We start from the raw sequence: 23009 nt of genomic DNA, 5'->3' as shown, positions 1-23009 counted from the left end.
CCAAACCCTCCTCTCCCCTGGGAACTGGCCAGCGCAGTGTACCTCACACACTAGGGACACCCCCACTCCCCGATTTAAAATGGGGAGAGAAAAGCAACCTGGTGGGAGGATTTGATCATTTCCCTACCCTCTACCCTCCCAAAACACCTCTTCTCATGTGGGTTCATTTTTATGTGGATGTGCTGAATAATTACGAAGACACACATATAACCAAATACACATGAGTGTTTTACATACGAGGCTCTTACTTTGTCCACCTGTTCATGATCTCACCAAGCCACCTTGGTCCCAAGGACGTTGTGAGAGAGGAAACCTGTTGGCCTAAGAACATTTTTGAGAAGTGGGGTTTGAGGCAGTGCAGGGGAATGGGCTGGGTGTGTTGGGGTGGAGAGAGGAGGTCTCTATACTGAAAAGGCAATGAATCCGTGTCTCTCTAGGTTAAAGGAGTCCCAGAATCTAAGAGTGGCTCCAGAAACTTTCTGGGGTCCAAGACAACAGCCCTGCCCCTAGCTGAAGCCGGAAATGCTCCCCGCTGGCTCAGCACCCTCCCACTGGCCTTGCTCCGGTGGGCCTGGGACTCCCTGGGAAACCTTGGCCTGGGTCTCTTCCCTCAGATGTCAGGGTGTAGGCACCTTCTGCCTCCGCGGGGCTGTGCTCAGGGACGACCACCACTCATGGTTTGCTTCTTGCGAGCCTTGGTGCCCAGAGACAACACAAATTCACAGTAGTGTTACGCTCACACGTATGCGAGTCATTGCCAGGGAATTAACACGTCATATAAGGAAATGCTGCAAAGATTCTGCTCAGGTGTGTGTTTGGGGTTAAGCTAAGTCATTCAATATACGAGATGGGCTCATTGATGCCCGAGAACAGCGGGGTGAGGAAGGGCAGGCTTTGAATGTTTTGAGCACGTTCCTTCCCTTTTGTCCTTTCCTGGCCCCGTAATTCCTCCCGGGCCCTCTCGGCTGTGTCCTCCCCACCACCCCAGTCCTCACCAGCTTTGCTAGGCCTTCAGCGCGGTTTCCTCTCTCCCCTTTAGTTTTTTCTACCTAATATGTATTAGTAACAGATCCAGAAGCTCCATTCCAGACTGTCCCCGAGTTTCCGTGCTGATGTAGACGGCACAGGGCGGGAGTCTGGGTGCCACGTCAGGTTCCCCTGGGATGAGATTTTTATAAAGAACCTGTCAGGGAATCCTGGCATTTTCCCACCAAGTTAGGCTGCGTGTTTAGTCCTGAGAGTTGCTTTGGGTGATGCTGGGCCTTTTCTGTTAGCCCTTTCGTTATTCTCCGTCACTTCCTCAATCTCCTCCATGGATTCTCTCTCTCTCCCAAAGATGCTGCTGCTGATGGTGCCACCATCTCTTGGAAGGAAAATTTTGATTCAGCTTATACTGAGCTGAATGAAATTGGCAGGTAATGACTCCGCTTTCTGTTCCTTCGTTCGTGAGCACTTAACAACATCCCAGCAGAATAATGACCGGCGTTTGTTGTTTATTCAATGCATTCTCTCTAAAGAAAATATTAGGGCACTTATGTACATTTTCGCTTGTACTTTTTCTAACTTCTTAAGTTGGAGGCTTCACGCGTCAGCTCTCAGCCTTTCTTTTTTTCTAACGTAAGAATTTAAGGCTCAACGTTTTTTTCAAAGTACAATTTTAGCTACATCTCCTCAGTTGATATACGGCATTTTCATTATCATTCAGTCCTAAGGATTTTTCCTTCACCTATGATTTTTTTCTTTGATCCAGTTGTAATAGAAATGTTTTAAAATTTATAAATGTATGAGATTTTTACAAATTATCTTTTTGTTACCGATTGTAACTTATTGCATTGTGGTTGAAGAATCGGGTCTGTAAGATATGTTTCTTTGATTTTTGTTGGGACTTGCTTTATGAGTAGTATGTGGTCAATTTTTATTAAAAGTTCCATAAGTCCTTGAGAAGAATTATACTAATTATACTAATTGTTGGGTTCAGGTCTCTATGGATGACCATGTGTCAAACCCATTGTTTTGCGGACCTTTCTAGTCCAATCACCCGACACACACACACACACACACACACACACACACACACACACCTCTCTTTCTCTCGCTGCACACATATGCATATTCTCTCTCTCTCTCTCTCTCTCTCTCTCTCTCTCTCTGTATATTTTGGTTAGAAAAGTGTGTCTTCAAAAACAAAAAGGATAAAGTATGACTTCTTACACAATAATGAATACAGTGTATCACCTGTACCAAAATATAGTTGATGGAAAGGAATGAAAATGGTTGTCCCTTGTGCATGCATTAGTCCCCAGGTGGTCTAAGTGCGGAAATGTGAGTAGTGGATCTTGGAAGTCACCCACCACCCCGGATGTATAAAAAAAGAGCACCCACCGACAATGGACCATCATGGCCAACTCTGGCTGACGAATCTCAATGAAGCCTAAAATTTCCTAAGTGGGGTGGTTTGACAGAGATTGTGGGAACAGCCAAAATGTTTGAAATTCCCATGTTTTAGGCAGTGGTCACAGTGTAAACCACTGCCTTTTATTATCGCACCTTTCACCAAAAAACAACTTTAGCTCCACATTTCTGTCTTCTCTGACAAAAGGCCAATGAAAATTTGTGTGTTGATGATGATGATGATGATGATGATGATGATCTTATTGAGTATCTATAGTGTTCCAGATACTGTGCAGATATTATACAAAAGTTGTACAGCCTGATCCTTAGAGCACTGGGACAGTGTTTGAGTAAACTTCCAGTAAATGGAAACTCAGTCCTGGGGGGCGGGGGGGGGGGGGCGGTAAGGGGGAAGGAAGTAACTTCCTCGAGGTCCCGCACTAGTAACACAGAGCCAGGATTCAAACCCCGGGCTCCCTGACTCTCAGCCTGTGCTTGATTGCTAGCTTCTGTTGTTTTGCATCATAGCAATTTTTGTCAAAAATAAGCTGTAGTCATGATTGAAGTCTAGTTTGCTCCGTGATATTGAAGTTTGTGAAGCTAGCGATGACCCTAATTATGAGCAGGTCAAATGGGTTCCATCACCTGGCTGCCCCAGTTAATTCCTCCCCAGTTGCTGATGGCCTTAGGCTAAGGCCTGATTTAGCTAGAGGAGATGGATGTTCTGGTATTTCTCAAAGGACAGATCAATTTTCCGATCTGTTCAAAATGTTAGCGACCCCTCCCAAGGACACCAGGGAGGTGGTACTGGACAGCCCCCTGCGTCAGTGGGAGGGGCCTGTCTCCAACCTCCATCTTTGTCTTCTCATATAAATGTATTTATACCAGAGACCTTGACTGCGTTGTGAAAAGCCAATGTAGTAAAACAATTAGAGCATGCGCCTTTATTGAAAAAGCAAAGCATGCAAACCTACACATTTGGCTTATGAAACACAGAAGGGCTCTCAGCTGATCTGAGGAGCAAGTTGGGTGGGGGTCCGAGGGGTTATATACCGTCCTGTCTATAGGTTTCAGATTCCTTTGCTGACTATTTTGGTACAGATTCATCCTCAAGGTCCCTTTTTACTTTGTCGTGGCCTTCCCAGAATTCATGAGAAGCACCTGGCAGCTTTATCTTGCCAAGCCTCAAGACTGCTGGCTCCTCTGGTTAGGGAGTAAAACGGCCCTTTTTTCCCTTTCTCCTTTCCCCCTGCCTTCCTGCATTCTCTCCTGAGGGAGTTTTTTAAACCATTTGCATCGTGTCCTTGGCTGGGGAAGATAAGGGCTTGTTAGTTACAAACTGGCTGCAAATTGCCCACACTGTTTGGCTTTGTTTTAATGTTCCGGTCTCAGTTTTCCCATTCCTCCTGCCCTGGAATCCTGTAACAAAAGCCATCTGTGGTTTCTCAAAAATCACATCTCCAACAACCTACGACATTTCCTCTAGCCCTAAGATAGTCCTCATATTTTCAGAAGATCTTTTAAACATGCTGTATGTTACTAGGATGGAAATAAAACATGTAGATACAGGAGACACATGAAAGATATATGTGCCAGGGCCATAAACATGAGCCCACTTTCTCCATCACAGCTACACCTGCAATTCCAAGCATACATGACTATCTTTTTAAAAATCACTCTCTGGTAATGAATATTATAAAAATCATGGTGCAAAAAGAAACAGCTTCACTCCTATAGCCCATCCATAGAGCATGGCATAGTAACCGGAAATAAGCCATCTAGGCCCCAGTGCCGTTGAAGGAGGCCAGGGAGTTAGGCCCTGGGAATGCTGACTGGTGCAAGCATGTCAAACTCGCAACTTGCAGAACCAGGCTACCCTTTCACTCCCTCCCAAGACTTCACTAAATCTATTATAAAACAATTTTTAAAGCAGGAACGTAAGAACAAGGACGTTAGAAGAAGAGATAACAACAATAAACTATTAGAAGCAGAAAAACAGGTTGAGAGGGTGGCAGATAACCTGGGAAAACCCAATCCAAGTCAGACGTGGGGTCAAGTGGGAGCCCTTGTTACAGCGGAGTTCCCCAGAGGCTCAGGTGCTGGCAGCACCCACAACCTCTGGAAACAGGTGTGAAGAGGATGCTAAGGTCGGAAGGATTGGCTGAGCTCTGTGTGAGGAAACGCTGTGGCTCCCATCTCCTCCCAGCTGCAGGCTGCTGTGTGATGTCCTCCTCCAGCCAGGGAAGGCCAGAGGCTTGTCCTCTGCAGAGAGCAGAGCAGGCAGCCTCTGTCCTCAGGGACACCAGCACAGTGAGGGCAGATCCCTGCTCCAGTCAGGCGGTGAGGAGACTGCGTGCGCGCTGGGTGCTGAGGACCCAGCTCTTACCCACACTCAGAGCTTTCAGATAGCTCGTTAGTCCCAATTCTTACAAGGAGCCAAGATGGAGGAAGCCCATTGCAGCCTTTCTCTCCCACTGAATTACAACTAGAATCCCTGGGGAAAATACAAAAAAAGCAACTATTTGAGAATTCTGGAAAAAAAACACACACAAACAGGCAAATTGGGGAAGTCAACACTTGACAAAAGACAAGGGCAGTGGCTGTGAGTTTTCTATTTGTTCTTTTCGCCTTTGCCCCACAGGTGAGCCAAATCAGGACACTGTGGCATGCTCAGAGAGGAAGCGCTCCGAGAGAAAGCTGCCTTTCTGGCCGAAAGACAGGGTGAGGGGTCCCTTTGAGCCTAGGAGCACAGGGAAATTCCCCTGTCGCATCCCCACACACACTTCTTCCTCTCACTGCTCTGCCCCAAGGGCACTCACACAGCACTCTCTGATGATGCAGGAAGCTCACACTCAGGGAATCCCATCTTTCTGGCCAGAGGAACCACACAAAGGGTCCACAGGAGCCAAAGACGGAGGGAAATTTCAATGAGGAGAGGGCTGACTGCCTTTATCAGGGACGTATCGCAGGGACTAGGGATTATGATGCTCTGGACATTGACAGCTCACATCCTCCATTACAGTAGACGTTAGAAGGCAACAGAATAAGTGCTTCAAAATTGTAAATGAGTTCTTTTCCACCTAGAATTATTCAGCTAAACTAGCAATCAAGTAAATGTGGGTAGAATAAGCACGTTTGAGATGCACACGTCTCAACGTATTCCCCATGCACTCTGTTGGAACGGATTGAAGAACGCATTCTACTGTAAAAAGGAAAGATATGCATAGTTTCCTAGATGTTCAGTTGTGAATAGCACTGATGTGGTTCCAGGAATGTAAATACTAAACATTGATAACAATGTAATTCTGCTGGGAGACAGGGGATGGGGAAAGTGGCTGTGGGGTGGAGACAGAGGGAGGAAAGAGTGGGATGTCAGCGGATGGTAACAAACTGAAAAAAGCAAGTAGTCACTCAAAACATACTGTATTTAGAGTCACAGAAGCAAACATCTAAATAATCAGCTAAAATAATTAAACTTGTATATTAAACTGCCTCTGGGGTAGGACAAACAGAGATGGTGGGATGATGGGACACTGTTGTTTTTAATAGCAAACCTTGTAAAGCTAACTGACTGTAAACCATGGGGATGCATAACTTTGACCAACACAAACAAAAATGAAGGCAGCAGGACTTCGACATGGCCACAAAGTCAGGCGATCTGTCCTCAGCACTCAAGGTCCTCTGGAAGCACTGCCTTATCCTACTCAAACTGCCAGAATGATACTGTGGTAATATATGATGTAAAATAGAACTTCCAATTTGACCAAATACTTGCTCACTGGGCCAAGAATGGTGTCTGGCATTAATAGACATTCAATAACTATTTGCCTGATACTTGTTTTATTGATTAGCACATTTTCTTTTGGGAGAAAATCTATAGCAAAAAAAAAAAAAGCAAAAACAACAACAAAAAACAACCCACAATTATTATCAGAAAGTTGCTTGGTGAGCACAGAGCCAGGTCAGGGAGTTAGTTGGACAGTCTTGGTCATGGCCATGGTGGTGTCAGATGTATCTGTTTCAGCTAAGGGAATGAACTGCTCTTTAGACCGTCCACTCCTCTATTCATGGATTAGGGCACCTCATGGACAGCCTTGATGGCACTGGCTTGTCACCTCTTTGACCCTCTCTTTCTTTGCTTCCATTGCTGATCACCCCGACCCGCTCCTTCTATTTCACTCTCTGACTACCCTCCATAGGGCTACAGCTGAGCCTGAGAACATTTCCTTTAAGTGCGGTTAATTTTGGTAGATGTAAAAATAGAATGGTGGTTATATACTTGTTAAATGTCTTTGTCAAGTAAAGATGCAAGCTGAAGTATTAATGAGTGAAATAAGATGTTATATGAATTTTGCTTAAAACACTTCAAAAAAAGCAAAAGGCAGGAAAGGAATAGATGAAATAAGGTTGGCAAAATGTTGATAATTATTGAAGTGGGCTGCTAGGTGTATAGAACATCTATATAGTGTCCTTTCTATTGTTGTGTATATTAGAAATTTCCCTTAAAAACAATAAATATAAAATTAAATTAAAAATAGCCTCTTTAAAATGTTTTTTAAAATATTATAAGTAGAATTCCTCTTTTAACATTGTTACTGTTATCATTGTATTTTATAGAAATACTAGAGGCCTGGTGCACAGATTCGTGCACATTGAAAGGAAATTAATTAGAAGAAATATTTTAATATCACTATTCGCCCTTTCTCTATAATAGAAGTGTCAACCAAATTCATGATCAACAGTGACAGATCGAAACATACACGTGTGATTGGCGCTAGCGAGAGCTTTATATATATAGATAAACTTGCTTAATTAGACCTGCTTTCTGATTTAGCTAAACTTTTTCCAGGCCAGTGAAGCACCCCAACTTCTCTTTCAGGTAATTGTCAGCAACACAGCAGTAAATATCAACACAAAGCAGATTATTATTGTAGATCACACAGGAAGAACAAAGGGTAAAATATTAAACTGCAGCACTGTTTGACTATATTCTGCACAGTGAGAAAACCTAAAGTCATTTTCAAGGTCCACCATTTCTTACTTCTTTTCAGCCGGGTCAAGTTTCTAAGCTTTCTAAATCTCCATTTTCCGGCTAATGAAAAGAAAATAGGATTCCTCTGAGTCTCCTATCTACCTATTACAGGACTTCTGTGAGGATCGAATGAGATGAGGCATGGGAAAACACTTCACAGACATTTGGTTAAAGTGTAAAATGTTTCCACCTGGCTATAAAGCAAGTCGTGTTCCTGGGCTGAAGAAACTCCAAGGAGGCTAGTCGCTAGGGAGAAGAAGCCGGGTGTTGCTATGTGACGTCATTACCCAGCACCCACAGCGACCACTTCTGGGCTGGGCTGGGCTGGGCTCTGGGCTGCATTTTATGCCATGGGGCCTTGGCAGCATTGGCTGTGATTTGGTGGGGTGTTGCTCTGGGGTGGTGGCAGGGCCTAAGTCCCAATGGGGCGAAGCCAAGTGTTGTTTTGTGGGCACCAGGTCCTCGATGCCGTTTCTCTGTAAATGGCCAGTACGCATCACGGCAGCTCCTGCATTGAGCGTCTGCCCCCTGGTGGTCAGCGCACATCATAGTGACCAGTTGGACAGTCAGACACTTAGCATATCCTTTTATATAGAGAGACATTCTATTTAGAAAAGAAAACTGAACCTGTGGTTGATGTTGAAAATGACGGAAAAATATTTTTGCATCTCAAAGAAGCCTAAAATGCTACGGAAGGAAAAATGGTGTTTCTGAATGATAACATTGTAATGAAAAATACAGTAGTCCCCCCTTATCCATGGTTTCACTTTCCACAGTTGCATTTACCCATGGTCAACTGTGGCCTGAAAATATCAAATGGAAAATTCCAGAAATAAACAATTTATAAGTTTCAAATTATGCCCTGTTTAGAGTAGCTTGATGAGATCTCCCACCATCCCACTCCGTCCCACCCAATACATGAATCACCCCTTTGTCCGGCATCTCCACGCTGTGTACGCTCCCTGCCCATTAGCCACTTAGGCACCATCTGGGTTATCAGATCAACTGTTGTAGTATCACTGTGCTTGTGTTCAACTAACCCTTATATTATTTAATAATAGCCCCAAAGCTCAAGAGTAGTGATGCTAGCAATTCAGACACACCAAAGAGAAGCCATAAAGTGCTTCCTTTATGTAAAAAAAATGTAAGCATGTATAGGAAAACCATGGTATATGTAGGGCTCAGTACAGTCTGCAGTTTCAGTATCCCCTGAGGGTCTTGGAATCTATTCCCCTGGAGAAGGGGGCAGGGCGGCCACTGTACAGGAAAATAGAATTTCTAATAAAATGTTACTATCTGACCACTTGAGCGAAAACATCACACTTCCTTGAATAAGCTAGTACCCAGTTGACTAATGAATCTTGACAAAATGCTTTCTCCCTTCTGTTTCCCAGGGGCCGTTTCTCCATCGTGAAGAAGTGCATCCACAAAGCCACCCGCAAAGATGTTGCTGTGAAATTCGTCAGCAAAAAAATGAAGAAGAAAGAGCAGGCTGCCCATGAGGCCGCCCTCCTCCAGCACCTGCAGCACCCACAGTACATCACTCTCCACGACACCTACGAGTCTCCCACGTCCTACATCCTGATTCTGGAACTGTAAGTACAGGCGTTGTCTCCCTAAGGTGGTCCCCAGCTGGTTGGGTTATTTACTGGCAGTTGTCTCTAACACAGTGTCTTAGGTGACAAAGTGTTCTATATAGCACATGCCCTCTGCCCTCCAGTTTATAAAAATGTTATTCCCATTTTTTAGAAAATCCAGGATAAGGAAGCCCCTTAAAGGTAGGAATTGGAAAAGCTGGGACTTAAACCCACATCTCTCTCACTCAGTTTTCATTTTCTTTCTATTGTGGACTCTTGAGCTGGGCAGTTTAGAAAAACCTGATGGACAATAGGCTTATCGACAGGGCTGCGGTTGAAATGAGAGAAGGTTTGTGCATCAATCCAATGCCATCGCATCCCATCTACCATCGAAGAAATTCCTTTAAGGGGGGAACCTTAGCTTCGAAATGTCCCACTCATTCCAGATTTTCTAGGGACTCAGGCAACCATCTATTTTGGCCACAGAAGACATCAAATAAGGTAGTGAGGTCCCATTCTCCTCACCACTACCCCAAGCTAAGGATAGAGAGCATGCTCTGTGCTGTAGAAAGACTTTACAGAGACTAAAGAAAGTCTTTTCAGCAGTGCTGAGCCCTCACAGAAATGTTATCAGATTGGTGCTGATGAGACCCGGCCAGGGGAGGAGACAGACGTTGGCACCGAAGGCCAATGCTGTGTTCGGCTCCACAGAACCTCTGTTCAGTAGAGAAGCACCTGCACTTACAGCTTACAACTGTCATTTTAGTCTTGCTCTTGTGTGCTTCTTGGTCTAGCTCAGCGATTTTCAACTGGTGTGCTGCAAGAATTTTAAAACATGCAATACCTGACTATTTAGTTAGGGGCACTGATCTCTTTTCCCTTAGATTGTCAAATAAAAAATTGACAACAGCCAACACAACAGTAGCTGTCCAGTGTGAATGAATCAAAATTATACCTATTGCCCTAACCGGTTTGGCTCAGTGGATAGAGCGTCAGCCTATGGACTGAAGGGTCCCGGGTTCGATTCCAGTCAAGGGCATGTACCTTGGTTGCGGGCACATCCCCAATAGGGGGTGTGCAGGAGGCAGCTGATCGATGTTTCTCTCTTATCGATGTTTCTAACTCTCTAGCCTTCTCCCTTCCTCTCTGTAAAAAATCAATAAAATATATTTTTTTAAAAATTATGCCTATTTTTTGTCAGATGAGCAAAAGTATTTTTGGTGTTATGCAGAATTTTAGTAGTTAGTTTATGTGTGCCATGAAATGCAAAAAGTTGAAAATTGTTGGTGTAGCTGTATGTGTATGGGGGTGTTTGCAGAAGTAACTTATCATAAATTTATTTATGATGAATAAAAAAAGCCCAGCCCTAACCAGTTTAGCTCAGTGGATAGAGCATCAGCCTGCAGACTGAAAGGTCCCAGGTTCGATTCCGGTCAAGGGCATGTACCTGGGTTGTGGGCACATCCCCAGTAGGAGATGTGCAGGAGGCAGCTGATCAATGTTTCTAACTCTCTATCACTCTCCCTTCCTCTCTGTAAAAAATCAATAAAATATATTAAAAAAAAAAAAGCCCAAATGCAAACATCTTAGGCTAAATTTGTAACTTGGTTGAAAAGAAATAAAACCAACACTGTTAGTATTGGTAATTCTTTTGTGATACTTACACAGCTGTGCAGTAGCTGGTAGATTGTCACTTAGGACTTAGCAAATGCACTTACAAACAGCCTTTCTGAGCCTAACCTGTTTGTTCGGGAGCTTCCTAACTCAAGTGGTGAATTCTGTGGACAGTGAATTATCTTTGTTTACAAGTGACATGTAATATTTGCCTAGACTTCCGATAAAAGGTATTATCACTTGCATACCAAGGTGGTACAGCAACCCAGGACCTTTGCTCCTCCAGATTGCAGATCACCATCCCAGGGAAGGTGTCCATCACCAGGCTCTTGGTGCAATGAAGAGACGAGCCCTTGGAATGAAGAAACTGGGCTCTAGCCCCAGCTCCGTGTTTGGGGCAGTGTATGTAGCTTCCTGGACTTCGGGGTTCCCTTCCGTGAAGTCTGCAGAATTAGTCCCACTCCTCAGAGATGTTGCAGGGATTAAACTAGATGAAGAGTGAATTGAACTAGTTTATCAACATGTACTGGGCACTCACTATGTGCCAACCACCGTGTAGACCTGAGTTGGGGTGGGGAGAACAAAGATGAAAAAAGTAGCTCTTGACCATGATGAGTTATACGTTGAATGAGGAAGACCAATAGCTAAATGAATGATTTCAATTTCGTAGGTACATGCATATTTTGGAGAGAGTTAACTGTGAGAACCTAGAAAGGTACTTGGTTGGACTTGAGGTGAGAAGCAGTTCCTGTGCTCAATCTTGGTTATGCTGTGACTGTGGGTCTCCCTTTCTGTGACCATCCAAATGGCTGGTAGAGCTTTTCTCTACCAGGCAGCTGAGGCAGACGACTGAGGTTCCGATCCTCTAGTCCGGCGGTTCTCAACCTGCGGGTCGCAAACAATGAAAATACATCCTGCATATCAGATATTTACATTATAATTCATAACAGTAGCAAAATTACAGTTATGAAGTAGCAACACAAATAATTTTATGGTTGGGGGTCACCACAACATGAGGAACTGTATTAAAGGGTCGTGGCATTAGGAAGGTTGAGAACCACATGGCAGGACCTGGGCATCTGCATTATCCAAGAGCTCTAAATGTGAACTTGGTGGCTGAGGCTTTCGGATCCCAGAGCAGTGCTGCTGTTAATTTCTCCCTTACGTGCTCCAAGAAGTCCAGGGGGATGCATCTCACAAGCCCAAAACTACTTCATTCCATATTTACCACGCCCACCCCATGCCTGTCAGGGTCAGGGAAGGAAGACAAAGGAGGGCTTCATTGTTCCCAACCTTTGTTCCTGTCAAGGGATGCAGAAGAGACCTGTAGGAAGGAAGGAGCTGGAGAAGAGAATGGAAACTGGGCCAAAGGCATTTCAGCTGTGCTGACCCTCACTCACCCTTCTCTGTCGGGGCATTTCCTGGGGATGTGCCTTTAAGAGCCCAGTGCACAGAGCATAACTGTCTGACATCTGGTCACTCCTTGCTAAAGAGGGCACAGGTACCTGGAAGTAGGTGACATTGCCCGGCCATTGGCTCAGTGGTTGAATGTCATCCCAAGAGCCAAGAGGTCGTCGGTACGATTCGATTTCAGGCTCGATCCCCAGTAGGGAGCATGCTGGAGGCCGCTGGCGCCAAGAGGTCGTCGGTACGATTCGATTTCAGGCTCGATCCCCACTAGGGAGCATGCTGGAGGCCGCTGGAGGATTCTATCTCTTTCTCCCTCTCCTTCCTCTCTCTCTAAAAGTCAGTAAAAACATGTTTTTTAATAAAAGAAAGTAGTTGGCATTTATTGAGCACTTACTATAACTACCAATTATGTGTACATGCCTCATTGCCCCACTTGGTATCTGCACAGTCCTCATAATGAAGTAGGTATTATTGCTGTGGTTGTTATCATTACTCCCACTTTAAAGACGAGGTAACCATGACACAGAGAATTAAATGACTTGCCCTAAGCTCCCAGCCTGCAAGTGGCAGAATCAGGATTCAAATCAGGGCCTGCCTAGCTCCTCCTACCTTGTTCTCAGTCACAGTTTTTAAGGCTGAAAAGTTGCTTCTAGTAAAAGGCAAAGGTTTCAAAAGAGGGTCAAGGATGCCAAAGAAAAACTTTGCCTACTTGCTGGATTTCACCAACTAAAACTTGACAAATAAAAATCCTTGAGGGATGTCAATTCTAACTCATTTATTTACTTATATTAGAATCCTTATGGATATTAAACAGAAACTAGGCTGCCACAGTTTAAATTTGTTTTGTGTGAGTTCACAATGCCGTCTGGGGTGAGAGAAGGTAGGCAGGCTTTAACCACGATGTCCGGCTTTGTAGAAGGAAGCAAATAGAAGCCTGTGGGGCTGCTTGTAGCCGCCAGGTCCCAGGCAATCAGACTCTGCTGAGAGAGCTTTCAATCTCTCCCTCTGAAGACTTCTCTGTTTTACAACCTAACCTCTCAAAGGGCCTTGGAGTTGGATCTTTTTGGCCGTGAGCAATTTTAAAAGTTAACCAAACAGAATGTGTCTTAAACAAGGTTATACAGATGTCTTCCCTGAAGCACACCCCATTTGTGATTTTATTTACTTGTTTGCTTATCTATTTGTTTGTTTGTTTTAGTTCTAACTAAACTCTGGATAAAATATGCCTGTATGACCACTTTGATCTCTACAACAGGGGGTAGGAAAGATCTTACAGATTTGTATGTGTGTTATTTCTTTGTTTCTTTACAAACATAGTTCCTTTGCCTCTTCCTCCCTACTTTCAGGATGGATGATGGCCGGCTCCTGGACTACCTTATGAATCATGACGAGCTGATGGAAGAAAAGGTGGCCTTCTACATCCGAGACATCATGGAAGCGCTGCAGTACCTTCACAACTGCAGGGTGGCCCATTTGGACATCAAGGTAAAAAGAAACAGCCACCCCTGCAGGGAAGTGACCTAATCCAACCTGCCAGTCATGATCCTGGAGGGATGTTAATTCTAATTCATTTTTATTTACTTAGATTAGAACCCCTCTGAATATTAAACAGAAACTAGGTTGTCACACAATTTAAATGTGTTTTTCGTGAGTTCACAATGACATTTGGGGTGAGGGAAGGTAGGCAAGCTTTAACCACTACTTCTAACTTTGTAGAAGGAAGCAAATAAATGTCAACTTTTCCATGGTGCTCAAGTAAGGCCCTGTTCTCCAAAATGAATAATTTATTTCTTCACTTGATTCACTGCAGAAGTAAGGGATACCCATGAAAACATGATTTTCCATGTCAAAGGACCTCCCAACGCCATTTAAGCTTAGTTTGAAGCCTCCTATGTGCTTTGCAGAGGGAATGTCCCATACACTATAGGCTTTATCAAAATACTAGAGGCCCGGTGCACAAAGTTCATACACTGGGGAGGGAGGGTGTCCCTCAGCCTGGCCTGCACCCTCTCACAGTCTGGGAGCCCTCAGGGGATGTCTGACTGATGGCTAAGCCGTCAGTTGGACATCCATAGCGGTGCCATGGAAGCGGGAGAGGCTCCCACCACCACCACTGTGCTCTCCAGCTGTGAGCCCAGCTTCTGGCTGAGTGGTGCTCCCCCTGTGGGAGCACAGTGACCACCAGGGGGTAGCTCCTGCATTGAGCACCTGCCCCCTGGTGGTCAGTGAGCATCATAGCGATCGGTGGTTCTGCTGTTTGGTCGATTTGCAAATTAGCCTTTTATTATATAGGATAGCAGAGCTGTGCTTGAACTAATGGAGTCCTACTGATAGTCAAACAGAGAGCTGAACTTGCCTTCTCTTTTCCCCGCCTCCTTGGAACTATCTCCTCAGCCTGAAAACCTGCTCATTGACCTGCGGATTCCAGTGCCTCGAGTGAAGCTCATCGACTTGGAGGATGCTGTCCAGATCTCAGGTCACTTCCACATCCACCATCTGCTGGGCAACCCTGAGTTTGCTGCCCCGGAAGTGATCCAAGGCATCCCTGTGTCCCTGGGCACGGACATCTGGAGCATTGGGGTTCTGACGTACGTCATGCTGAGTGGGGTCTCCCCCTTCCTGGATGAGAGCAAAGAAGAGACGTGTATCAATGTGTGTCGGGTGGACTTCAGCTTCCCCCATGAATACTTCTGTGGCGTGAGCAATGCCGCCAGAGATTTCATCAATGTGATCCTACAGGAAGACTTCCGGAGGCGGCCCACGGCAGCCACCTGCCTGCAGCATCCGTGGCTGCAGCCCCACAACGGCAGCTACTCCAAGGTCCCTCTGGACACCTCCCGCCTGGCGTGCTTCATAGAACGCCGCAAACATCAGAACGACGTGCGGCCCATTCCCAACGTCAAGAGCTACATCGTCAACAGGGTAAACCAAGGGACGTAGCCGTGTCCCCGGCCTGGAGGTTTCACATGGAAGTGCAGTGTGAACCAAAGCAAGACTGAACGTGCTGTAAATAATTCTGTTCATTATTTCACTCCGTGCAGTTCTCTGGATTGAGAGATGGTCCCTCTTCAACCTCGTCAGTGGTTATTCAGGGTCTGAGCAGCAGAAAAATCACCCTCCATCAAGGGCTTTCCACAAGGCCAATCAGAAGAGACAAAGGAGGAGAAAGTCACGGAGAGTATTACAAAGAGGGGCAAGGATAACAAGAATACTAGCTGATACAGAATATTAATTGTGTGTTCCAAAGAGAGTGGGTACCTGGACAAAACGTCAGCTCACTGTAGTGAGTGTGAAAGGTTTCTCTGCCTTGGCTGAAATTTTAAGCCAAAAGTTCTGTTTAACAGACATGTCATGTATGCCAACTAGTGTGATTTAGATTCCTTAGATATCGTTTCTTTATAGGAACCATCTACACATACAGTGAACTATATCCCGTTCCGAATTCAGAGTTTTATAATGTAGAGGTATATATGAAATCAGCATAAGTAACTCTGAGTGCTCCAGTTAGGACAGTGATTTCTTTACCGAAGCATTACATTGTTTTGACTAAGCACAATTAGAGGACGAGTTTTTTAGAGCATTTTATACATCTTGTATAGAAATCTTTTACCAGAACCTGAGCATGAAGAGAAAGCAGCTACCCCTTTGCAATCTGTGGGTGAGAAGGCCTTCCTCTCAGTCACAGGCATTTGACTCGCGTAGGTCCTGTATAGGAAATGCTACTCCCCAATTCACTGGCAGCTCAGAGTTCATCTGGCAGGAAAGCCTGCCAGAAAATCAGTCCATATACAGTAAGAGCTGTAGGCTGCTTTTATGTCTACACTTGGTTTGAAATTGATAGCAAATATAACAGGTTCATACAAAAGGGCAAATAGAAACCTTTCCTACAGTTTCTCTGAACTCTGTACCACCGCTTTCTGCTGACCTCTACAACTGTAGAATGCAGTCCCCAGAAAGCTGGCCTACTTGATTTCCTACCCCTTGTAGAAGCTAAGGGGTGCTCACCAAAAGGAGGCAGCCATACATAGGCCTTGGAAAGGCCTGGTCCCAAGTCCTTTTTGAAGCCATGGAATAAAACCCGATTCATCAGCCTCATAGAGCATTGAGTTTTAACTGCGACTGCAATACCTACCACCACTCAGCCGCCAATGTTTCCTGAGACTAAAAGGACTAATTGCACTTTGAGGCCGATGCTGCTTTCTGGTGTATAGTCTCCGCATCAGATGACGATTAACTGCCCTCTGTTCTGCTAGTGGAAAAACAATTAAACCTGGGCATTTCATGTTTTGTTTTTTCTATTTTTTGTTTCGGAAAACGTTTTTGTTTTTGTGTTTGTACATGATCCACTCTTTGTTTTCTGGAACATGTTTTGAAACTGGTGGTTATGCAAACAATATTTTAAATATTTAGGTCACATATTTGTCCAAATCAGGTTTAATGGCATTGCTTCTGTCCTAGAGTAGGATTGAGAACATTGAAATCATGCAGCTCAGAAGTGCAAGCAGGGAGCTGACGAAGGATAAACAGAACTACAAACCTATCTAAGTGAAAACAAAGGGTGGACATAAGCCTGAACTTTAATATATAAAAACACTAATCTGCACAGTGGGAAGGTAGAATTAAAAATACTCATCATCCCCTTCCACTGATTTCAAAGTCAACTTCCTCATCTACCTTCCACTTCATCCCATCCAAGATTATAAATTAATAAATGAGTAGAAAGTATAAGCAATAAGACTAGATAGCACTTCGTATTTTCAGGATTAACCAAATATGTGGAAACCGACTCCGACTGTGTTCGTTTCCTAGTTTTTGAATGGCCTGGGCCATCAAGGGTCCCTTCCTCAGAGCGCTCCCTTGATGAACCCTCCACAGTCATCACTTAAAAACGAATGTATATACAAATGCTATGTGACATGGTATTTTAAAATGTAAAACAATTTACCGAAAACTCTTTTCGTAAACATGTCTTTATTGTGAGACATAGCGTAAAAGAAGAAAGCCTGGTCCTTGCACTCATCATGAGATAGAGTGCGGGCGCTGGGGATTCCAAATATCCATATATATGGCCTGGCAAGTACTGTTCCGTCCACCACGGATGGCGATGAAAGAGCCCCTGCTGAGTCATTCTTAGTGTTGATGACCAAGCAGGAGACAAGCTGAGTTTCTGCTGAAGAAGGGCAGGGCCCAGGACAACGGTGCACAGGCTGCACAGGAGAGCATCAGTGGAATCGTGCTGTGGGGAGGGCGGTTGACAGGATGTTAGAGCCAAAGCTTTTGCATCAGCTTTTACAGCGGGGTGGGGAGGATTCAGACATGAAATTGCATGGAATTCCCCCTCCCCAAGGGCACTTGGGGAAGTGAGGAGACAGAAGGGAAAGGACACAGGCATGAAAAGTAGCATGGTTGTGTTAACTGGAGCCAAAGTACAATCATTAGAGTAGAATAAGTTTAATAGAGGCCCCAAGAGGAAGAGGGTATAGTTTATCTAGTTTGGCAACTAAAGGAAACTCACAGGGATGCCCCCTGTCTGCAAAGTTTCTGGTTCCTCCCAACTGTGATGAGGTAGCGATCCTGGTTCAAGAATTCTCCATAGCGAGTTGGAAATAACACGGGAGTCCCAGAACAGGACTGGGAAACGGCCTTTAGGTGAGAGATGAGGGGCCAGGGATCACTTCCTTGTACCTGTTTTGGGAGATATATTTAGTCCTTCGAATAACAGAAAAGTGGAAAGGAGAGAAAATAGTCCATTTCTCTAATTAGTCCACTTCTCTAAAACAGTGGTCCTTGAACTAAAAACTTAATGAGGAATTAGTGAAAGTGAACTTCTAGTTGAACTGGGAATAAATATAAATGTTGGTTAAAGTCACAGGCTTCTTGCTTGGCTTATATTCATTGCATAGGGTTTGGGGTTTTTTGTTTGTTTTGTTTTGTAAAGGTGGGGTGGAGAAAAAAGGGAAAGATCAGGGACAACTCATAATAATTTTTAAAAGGCATAATGATTTAGTGCATCTTTTACAATTGTTTCAAATTAAATAGATTTATATCCACTTACAGCTGAATGTGGGAACATTTTTTTAAAAAAAATTGTGGTGTTGGCAGTGTCCTTCAGGTCTCTCACAGCCATATCACTCTTGGGGGAGAGGAGGAGGGGAAAAGCTGGCTTCACTGCTTTGTGACTCACAAAGCCTTTATAATGGTAGTGCCTTTCAGAGGGGAGGATGGGAGATAAAGAAGTTCATTGTATTTAGAGTGACTGATATTGCAGCATTTTTCTTCACTTTATAATATCTTTTAAATGAAAACATCTGAATATAGGGTGAGCCTAGGAATTCTTGAGTTACAACCTCAGCTATCCCTGATTCATCCTTTCTTACAGAAAGTCTTTGTTTTTATTTGGCCCAAATGTCCCCACTGTTAGAAAGTTAGGGGGAAAGAGGGTAGATGTTAATTTCATAGGCATGTTGGTAGAATACCTTAGTTGGGATGTCTAGAAAATACCTTTTTTTTTTTTTTTAAAGTGCTACACACTGCCAGTGCTAAGAATTTTATTGATAGGAACTTTGAACATTCCAATTTTTCAATATTCATGTCTTTAGATACCTTTTGCAAACTCATGAGGTTAAATTCCATCAAGTGATTTTAACTGGAAGTACTAAGTGCTCTTTATCTATGTTATTTGGTCTTGGCCTGTAATTTTGATCATTTAAAAGCTTGTCTACAGAAAAAGGTTAGGAAGAACTGGTTGAAGTCTCATGTCAATAAGCTGTCTTCTTCAGTATTTCTTACGGCAGACACACGAGTAAGATGCTCTCCAAAGCAACCGCTACTCTCTCCTCTCAGAGCTTTGCACTCTGGGAAAATTAGCAGAGAAGACCCCGGACAGCCACTTTCCTCCCTGGGAGGGCAGAAGTGAGAAGAAAATATTGTCTGATTTTACACCTCACCCTTCAAAGTCTCACTGTCATCTGCTACAGAAGCAAGTTAAATGTGCAGGTGTAGAAATGAATAGAACTGTTGGTTCGGGGAAGGAAAATCTTGAATCTTTTTTTTTTTTTTTAAAGATAATTAGTTTTTTTCAGGAGTATATTTGCTTTCTCATAGACTTTGTGATTTGGTGCCCGAGAGTTAGTCATCACTTTTTTCTCATGTGAAAGAGCATGGAAATTTACATCTGTAAGAATATGTCCCCATTAGAGAATTAGGAAGCAAATATATTATAAACCAGATGGAGGTTATTTCTGTGAATTAACTAAAACTTTGTCCCATGAATTTGATAGAGGAGGGACTATTTCACATATAAGGGATCACTGCAGCAGGGCAAATGTGCAAATACCATCTCTTGCTCAGTTTGCGGGAATGTTGACCTATTTCTTTCTCTCCCATGTAGCATCTCCGTGGAGTCCAGGCTAGGCAAACACAGTATGTGAGCTTTCAGTGGCTTCATTTGTATTATGGTTTTTCTTAACTATTTAAAATCTCGGGATCACATACTCCACTAAGGGAAGCTACTATGTTCGTATTCATTTTATAAACACTCTAAGGCTCTGGTTGTTTCATTACCTCTAGAGGATTAAAAGGCACTGCATTTTGTTCACAGACTACACATTAGAAAATATTCATGTGAGAAACCTATACAGAAAGAGAACACAGAGGTATCATAGGCCGTATTTTCTTCGTCACTTTTTAAAATATATATTTTTATTGATTTCAGAGAGGAAGGGAGAGGGAGAGAGATGGAAACATCAATGATGAGAAAGAATCATTGATGCGCTGCCTCCTGCACCCTCCTCCGACCCCACTGGGGACCGAGCCGGCAACCCAGGCATGTGCCCTTGACCTGAATCGAACCCAGGACCCTCCAGTCCACAGGCCAATGCTCATCCACTAAGCCAAAGGGGCCAGGGCCATCACTTTTAATATATGTAGAAGTTAAAAAGCAATTACTCTAAGGCAAATTTTCATCTTTGAGGGATATTTGCGGAAGCCTGCAATAATACTCAGAGGCTATTGCAGGGGTGGGCAAACTTTTTGACTCGAGGGCCACAATGGGTTCTTAAACCGGACCGGAGGGCCGGAACAAAAGCATGGATGGAGTGTTTGTGTGAACTAATATAAATTCAAAGTAAACATCATTACATAAAAGGGTACGGTCTTTTTTTTTTTTTTTTTTCTTTTTAGTTTTATTCATTTCAAACGGGCCGGATCCGGCCCGCGGGCCGTAGTTTGCCCACGGCTCGATTGTGTTTCCCTGTCAGCCTGGTTGCTGGGAGATTCTAAACTGTGGTCAGATTTAGTTTCTATTCAAATGTTCAAGATTAACTGCTTATTCACATAACTTATTTTGGATAGTGATAATAGCTGCGAAAATGGAGGGTGGTGGAAAAACGTGCAAATAAAATTATTGGAGTCCCAACTCTGGAGGCTTAATCTAAGCAACCTAACTTGCTAGCCCAAGAATAGCTAGAATAAGAGTTCCATCATGCCTGACTTCTTTCAAGAAATGAATCCACATCCAGGAGTACTATGGAAACTGTTACCATGATCTCAAGGACTGTGGTTATGAATTTGAAGTTAACAAACGTACATATTCTCTTACTAACTTAAGCCATATCTGTCATCTCTCTGTTTGATTTTTTTTTTTTACCCTGGTGCTTTTACCTCTGTTTCTGCCAAACTTCAGCCTACTCTATGGGGAAAGTGAGTGAAACTGTAGTTAAGACAAATGTGAAGACTGAAAAAACTAAACATCCTCTTTAGAGTGAGATCCTAGTCAGAGAACAGTAGTGATCAAAGTGCAAACTGTTAGAAAATACGGATATATGTACATCTGTACATGTATATAGTGTATAATATATATGTATATGTTATTGCTCATATGCAGAAATCTATCCATTTGAAGACAGCCCAGATGGGTCCGTTTTTCTATTGGAAAACGATTCAGGGCCATTCAAAATCATTAGGGCTGGTGGGTAGAGTTAGATTCTACTCAATTAGGAATTATTCGCAGTCTTGAAGTCCACAAAACCAAATCAACAAAGCCTGAAGCATAATGGGGCCATCGCTTAGGATATTATGCTTACATGGAGTCAGAAGTACCTTTATAGTTGAATTATTAACAGTTGGTTTGCAAACTGCACTGGCACCTCTTGGTTTTGAGTGACCCCTCCCCACCAAGTCTTTTGGGGTGGCTTCTCTGGCTATTCAGATAAAAGGGCCTTCTCCATAAGTGGACAGGTTTCCCCATAGGGACCACTACACATATACATATAAGTTCATACTTTCATCAGGCTTGTTAATAATTGGTTTAAAAATCACTCCACAGTATTGATAAATAGCTCTATATTTTCAAGGTGCAGAAGAATTCCACAGCCTTAATTATTTCAGTGTCTTGCTGGTCTGCCTTAAGTGTATCTTCTGGGTTTTAGTTGTCTTATTATTTTTAAAATTTTCAGCAGTTATTCATTTTGTATGCACACAATGTCGTTTTGTAAATGTAGGTTGTAAATATTTTATTTGTAAGTCAAATTCACTCATGTGTAATGTTGTAAAGTGATGACCTGCTGTCTTGTCATTACTATAGTAAATGTTATAAGTTATGGACTGAAACTTCAAAATGTACATCTCACAAGTTATTCATGCCTATAAATATACTATACAAAAGATGATTATTTCTGGTGGCTTTTTTGTTTTCTAATTAAAACCTTTGTTCAAAAAAGTAATTTTCTCTCTTTCCCCAAATATATGAAAGCTTTTGATAAGGTAAAAATATTACAACATTTTTTGCCCAGGATTTTGGATAGAAAGTAACAATTTTGTAACTTGGAGAAGAATTCTAAGGCATTTTTTATTTTTATGTATTTTTATTGATTTCAGAGAAGAAGGGAGAGGGAGAGAGAGATAGAAATATCAATGATGAGAGAGAATCATTGATGAGCTGCCTCCTGCATGGCCCCTACTGGGGACCAAGCCTGCAATCCAGGCATGTGCCCTTGACTTGAATCAAACCTGGGACCCTTCAGTCCTCAGGCAGGCGCTCTATCCACTGAGCCAAACTGACTAGGGCCATTTTTTGTTTTTTAATATGTTATTGATTTTTTACAGAGAGGAAGGGAAAGGGCTAGAGAGCCAGAAACATCAAAGAGAGAGAAATATCGATCAGCTGCCTCCTGCACACTCCCTACCAGGGATATGCCTGCAACCAAGGTACATGCCCCTGGCCGGAATGAACCAGGACCCTTCAGTCCACAGGCCGAAGTTCTATCCACTGAGCCAAACCAGTCAGGGCCATTTTTTTTTTTTTTAAATGCTGACTAAGCCTCAGGTGTGAATTGTTAACTGCATTCTAGTGTTGCATGTGGCAACTTTGTTAGCAAATTGGCAGGCTGTTTGGGTTGGATCTCACAAGTTTATGAATCATAGTGTGAACTCGAGGAATCTGGAGTAGCCTACATAGATATGATCAGGCTTCGAAAGACTCTGCATGTGCCACCCAAGTGCAAAAAAGACTGATTCATAGTACAGTGTCAGCTAGAGTGTTCAAATTGATTGGCTTATTTTGCCAATAAAAACAAAATGTTTTGCCCTAGCTGGTTTTGCTGGGTGTATAGAGCATCAGCCTATGGACTCAAGGGTCCCTGGTTCAATTCCACTCAAAGGTACATGCCCAGGTTGTGGGCTCGGTCCCCAATAGGGGGCATGCAGGATGCAGCCAATCAATAATTCCCTCATCATTGATGTTTCTATCTCTGTCTTCCTCTTCCTTCCTCTCTGAAATCAATAAAAATATATTTTAAAAAATGTTTTGCCTTAGCTGGTTTTGCTCAGTGGATAGAGCGTTGGCCTGCAGACTGAAAGGTCCCAGGTTCAATTAATTTGATTGATTTTTCCTCTCCCTTCCTCTCTGAAATCAATAAAAAATATATATATAAATGTTTTAATATTTGGCTTCTATTTCATCAAGATTTATTACATTTATTTAAAGT

The 23009-nt window shown here is 43.3% G+C and overlaps 1 protein-coding gene across 12 annotated transcripts in view; it reads left to right on the top strand.

Moving 5' to 3' along the window:
* The window catches only part of KALRN (kalirin RhoGEF kinase), a 646808-nt gene extending 625119 nt beyond the window's left edge, over positions 1 to 21689 (top strand). For all 12 annotated transcript variants that reach the window (XM_059687615.1, XM_059687614.1, XM_059687613.1 and 9 more), the window contains 4 exons: positions 1337 to 1415; positions 8818 to 9018; positions 13371 to 13509; positions 14419 to 21689. In XM_059687615.1, coding sequence (XP_059543598.1) covers positions 1337 to 1415; positions 8818 to 9018; positions 13371 to 13509; positions 14419 to 14964 — 965 coding nt within the window. In that variant the 3' untranslated portion in view covers positions 14965 to 21689. The remainder of the gene's footprint in view (positions 1 to 1336; positions 1416 to 8817; positions 9019 to 13370; positions 13510 to 14418) is intronic.
* The last annotated feature ends 1320 nt before the right edge of the window (positions 21690 to 23009 follow it).

The sequence above is a fragment of the Myotis daubentonii genome, chromosome 3, assembly GCF_963259705.1.
Source record: "Myotis daubentonii chromosome 3, mMyoDau2.1, whole genome shotgun sequence".
In the NCBI taxonomy this organism is placed as follows: Eukaryota; Metazoa; Chordata; class Mammalia; order Chiroptera; family Vespertilionidae; genus Myotis; species Myotis daubentonii.
Note: the sequence above shows the minus strand (reverse complement) of the source record. Positions and strands in the feature narration are given on the sequence as shown.